The following is a 2,500-nucleotide window of genomic DNA, read 5'->3' as shown; positions in this document are numbered from 1 at the left end:
CCCTCTTTTCCTCCAACCCCTTTTCTTTCCTTCTCCTCTTCCTCCCCCCCCCACTAACCCCACCCCTCCCCTCCCCACAGCCCCCCTCCGGCCCCCACCCCGGGTACGCCTTCGCCCACGAGGTCAAGCAACCAACCCTCAACAATTTCTTCGGGCACACGTCACACAGCAGCGGTGATCGAACTGAAGGTCGCTACTACGTTTTCCTGCCCGACCACCGGCTCATGACTGTCTCCTACTACGCCGACAGCACGGGCTACCATCCTACGATATCCTACAGCACCCTAGAGGACGCCAAGGATATCGGGGAGAGGGATATCCTGGAGAGACGAGATGGCGGCGGACGTCCTGCTCCTGTGAAGGTTCAAGACGCACTGAAGACGCCCCGGAGTGAGGATAATGGACTCCCTGCCTCGTCAGCCAATCAGAGGGAGGGTATCACCGTCTCAGCCAATAGGGTGACGAGGACGCTGCGCCCAGGAGGGTATATAAAGGATGTCGCCGGGAATGAGCTGCCAGATGAGTCTTGGGAACAGAAGGAGAAGGAACCCCAGACAACCTCGCAAGGACTACAGAAATTCGTATCCCCTAAGCCAATCACAAGCCAGGGTTTACGAGGGGTAGTTTCCAGCCGACCAATCACGAATCAGGGTTCAGGGGGATCAGTAACCTCTCCACCAATCACAAACTCGCTCTTAAAACCCCAAAACACCGGACCAATAGCAGTTCCCAGTCCCTCTACGGCTCGACCAATCACGAACCAGCGTTTACGAGGGGTAGTTACCAGCCGACCAATCACGAATCAGGGCTCAGGGGGCACGCAGACCTCTCCTCCAATCAAAAACTCGCTCTTGAAACCCCAAAACACAGGCCCGATAGCAGTTTCAAGTGTGCCCATCTCTCAACCAATCAAAATCCAGGGTTCGGGGGTGACGCAAACCGCTAAACCAATCAAAATCTCGCTCTTAAAACCCCCAAACACAGGACCGATAGCAGTTTCAAGTGTCTCAAGCTCTCAACCAATCAGAATCCAGAGTTCAGGGGTGACGCAAGCCGCTAACCCAATCAAAATCTCGCTCTTAAAACCCCAAAACACAGGACCGATAGCAGTTTCAAGTGTCCCCATCTCTCAACCAATCAAAATTCAGAGTTCGGGGGTGACGCAAGCCGCTAACCCAATCAAAATCTCGCTCTTAAAACCCCCAAACACAGGACCGGTAGGAGTTTCAAGTGTCTCAAGCTCTCAACCAATCAGAATTCAGGGTTCAGGGGTGACGCAAGCCGCTAACCCAATCAAAATCTCGCTCTTAAAACCCCAAAACACAGGACCGATAGCAGTTTCAAGTGTCCCCATCTCTCAACCAATCAAAAGCCAGGGTTCGGGGGTGACACAGAGCTCTGGACCAATCAGAAGTGAGGGGTTTAGCAAAGGCTTCCTCCCATTTGTCCCGCACGGAGCCATTCCTATCGCCTTTCCAGGAAGCGAATTTGCCCTCAACGGAAAGGGACTGAAAATAAAAACGGTGGAGAAGAAGAAAACAAATAGTAATAGGAATAACAATAATAGGAATAGTAATAGTAGGAGTAGTAGTAATAGTAATAATGTGTTTGGGAGAAGAATTGTGAACTTTAGTGGAAAAGCGAATGATAATAATAATAATAATAATAATAATAATAATAATAATAATAATAATAATAATAATAATAATGATAATAATAATAATAATAATAATAATAATAATAATAATAATAATAATAATAATAATAATAATAATAATAACTGGACAAATAACATCAGAAGCCAAAACAACAACAACAACAACAACAACAATAATAATAATAATAATAATAATAATAATAATAATAATAATAATAATAATAATAATAATAATAATAATAATAATAATAATAATAATAATCTTTTGGGGCCCAGCGGAAGATCATTGCCAATCAAAAACATTAATAATGACTTACAAAATCTATTCAATAATAATAATAATAATAATAATAATAATAATAATAATAATAATAATAACAATAATAACAATAGATTTAGCAACAACAACAACAACAACAACAACAACAACAACAACAATAATAATAATAATAGATTCAATAACAACAACAATTTCAACAGCTTCCAAAACAATAATAATAATAATAATAATAATAATAATAATAATAATAATAATAATAATAATAATAATAATAATAATAATAATAACAGAAATAACAATAACAACTTCAACAATTTCAACCAAAACAACAACAATAACATAAACGGAAATAACAGAAATAACGGAAATAACAATAATGGAAATAACAGAAATAGCGGAAATAACAATAATGGAAATAACGGAAATAACAGAAATAACAATGGAAATAACGGAAATAACAATAATGGAAATAACGGAAATAACAATGGAAATAACGGAAATAACAATGGAAATAACGGAAATAACAACAATGGAAATAACGGAAATAACAATAATGGAAATAA

General features: G+C 40.0%; 1 protein-coding gene across 1 annotated transcript in view; it reads left to right on the top strand.

Annotated features, from left to right (window-relative positions):
• Nucleotides 1-2,500, top strand: part of LOC126984454 (probable serine/threonine-protein kinase DDB_G0282963) — a 9,986-nt gene that overhangs the window by 5,054 nt on the left and 2,432 nt on the right. The window contains exon 3 of the mRNA XM_050838155.1: nt 81-2,500. This exon is cut by the window's right edge and continues 2,432 nt beyond it. Within this exon, the coding sequence (XP_050694112.1) occupies nt 81-2,500 (2,420 nt within the window). The remainder of the gene's footprint in view (nt 1-80) is intronic.

This window comes from Eriocheir sinensis, chromosome 57 (genome assembly GCF_024679095.1).
Source record: "Eriocheir sinensis breed Jianghai 21 chromosome 57, ASM2467909v1, whole genome shotgun sequence".
Lineage (NCBI taxonomy): Eukaryota > Metazoa > Arthropoda > Malacostraca > Decapoda > Varunidae > Eriocheir > Eriocheir sinensis.
The sequence above is the reverse complement of the archived record's forward strand: the minus strand, read 5'-3'. Positions and strand labels throughout refer to the sequence as shown.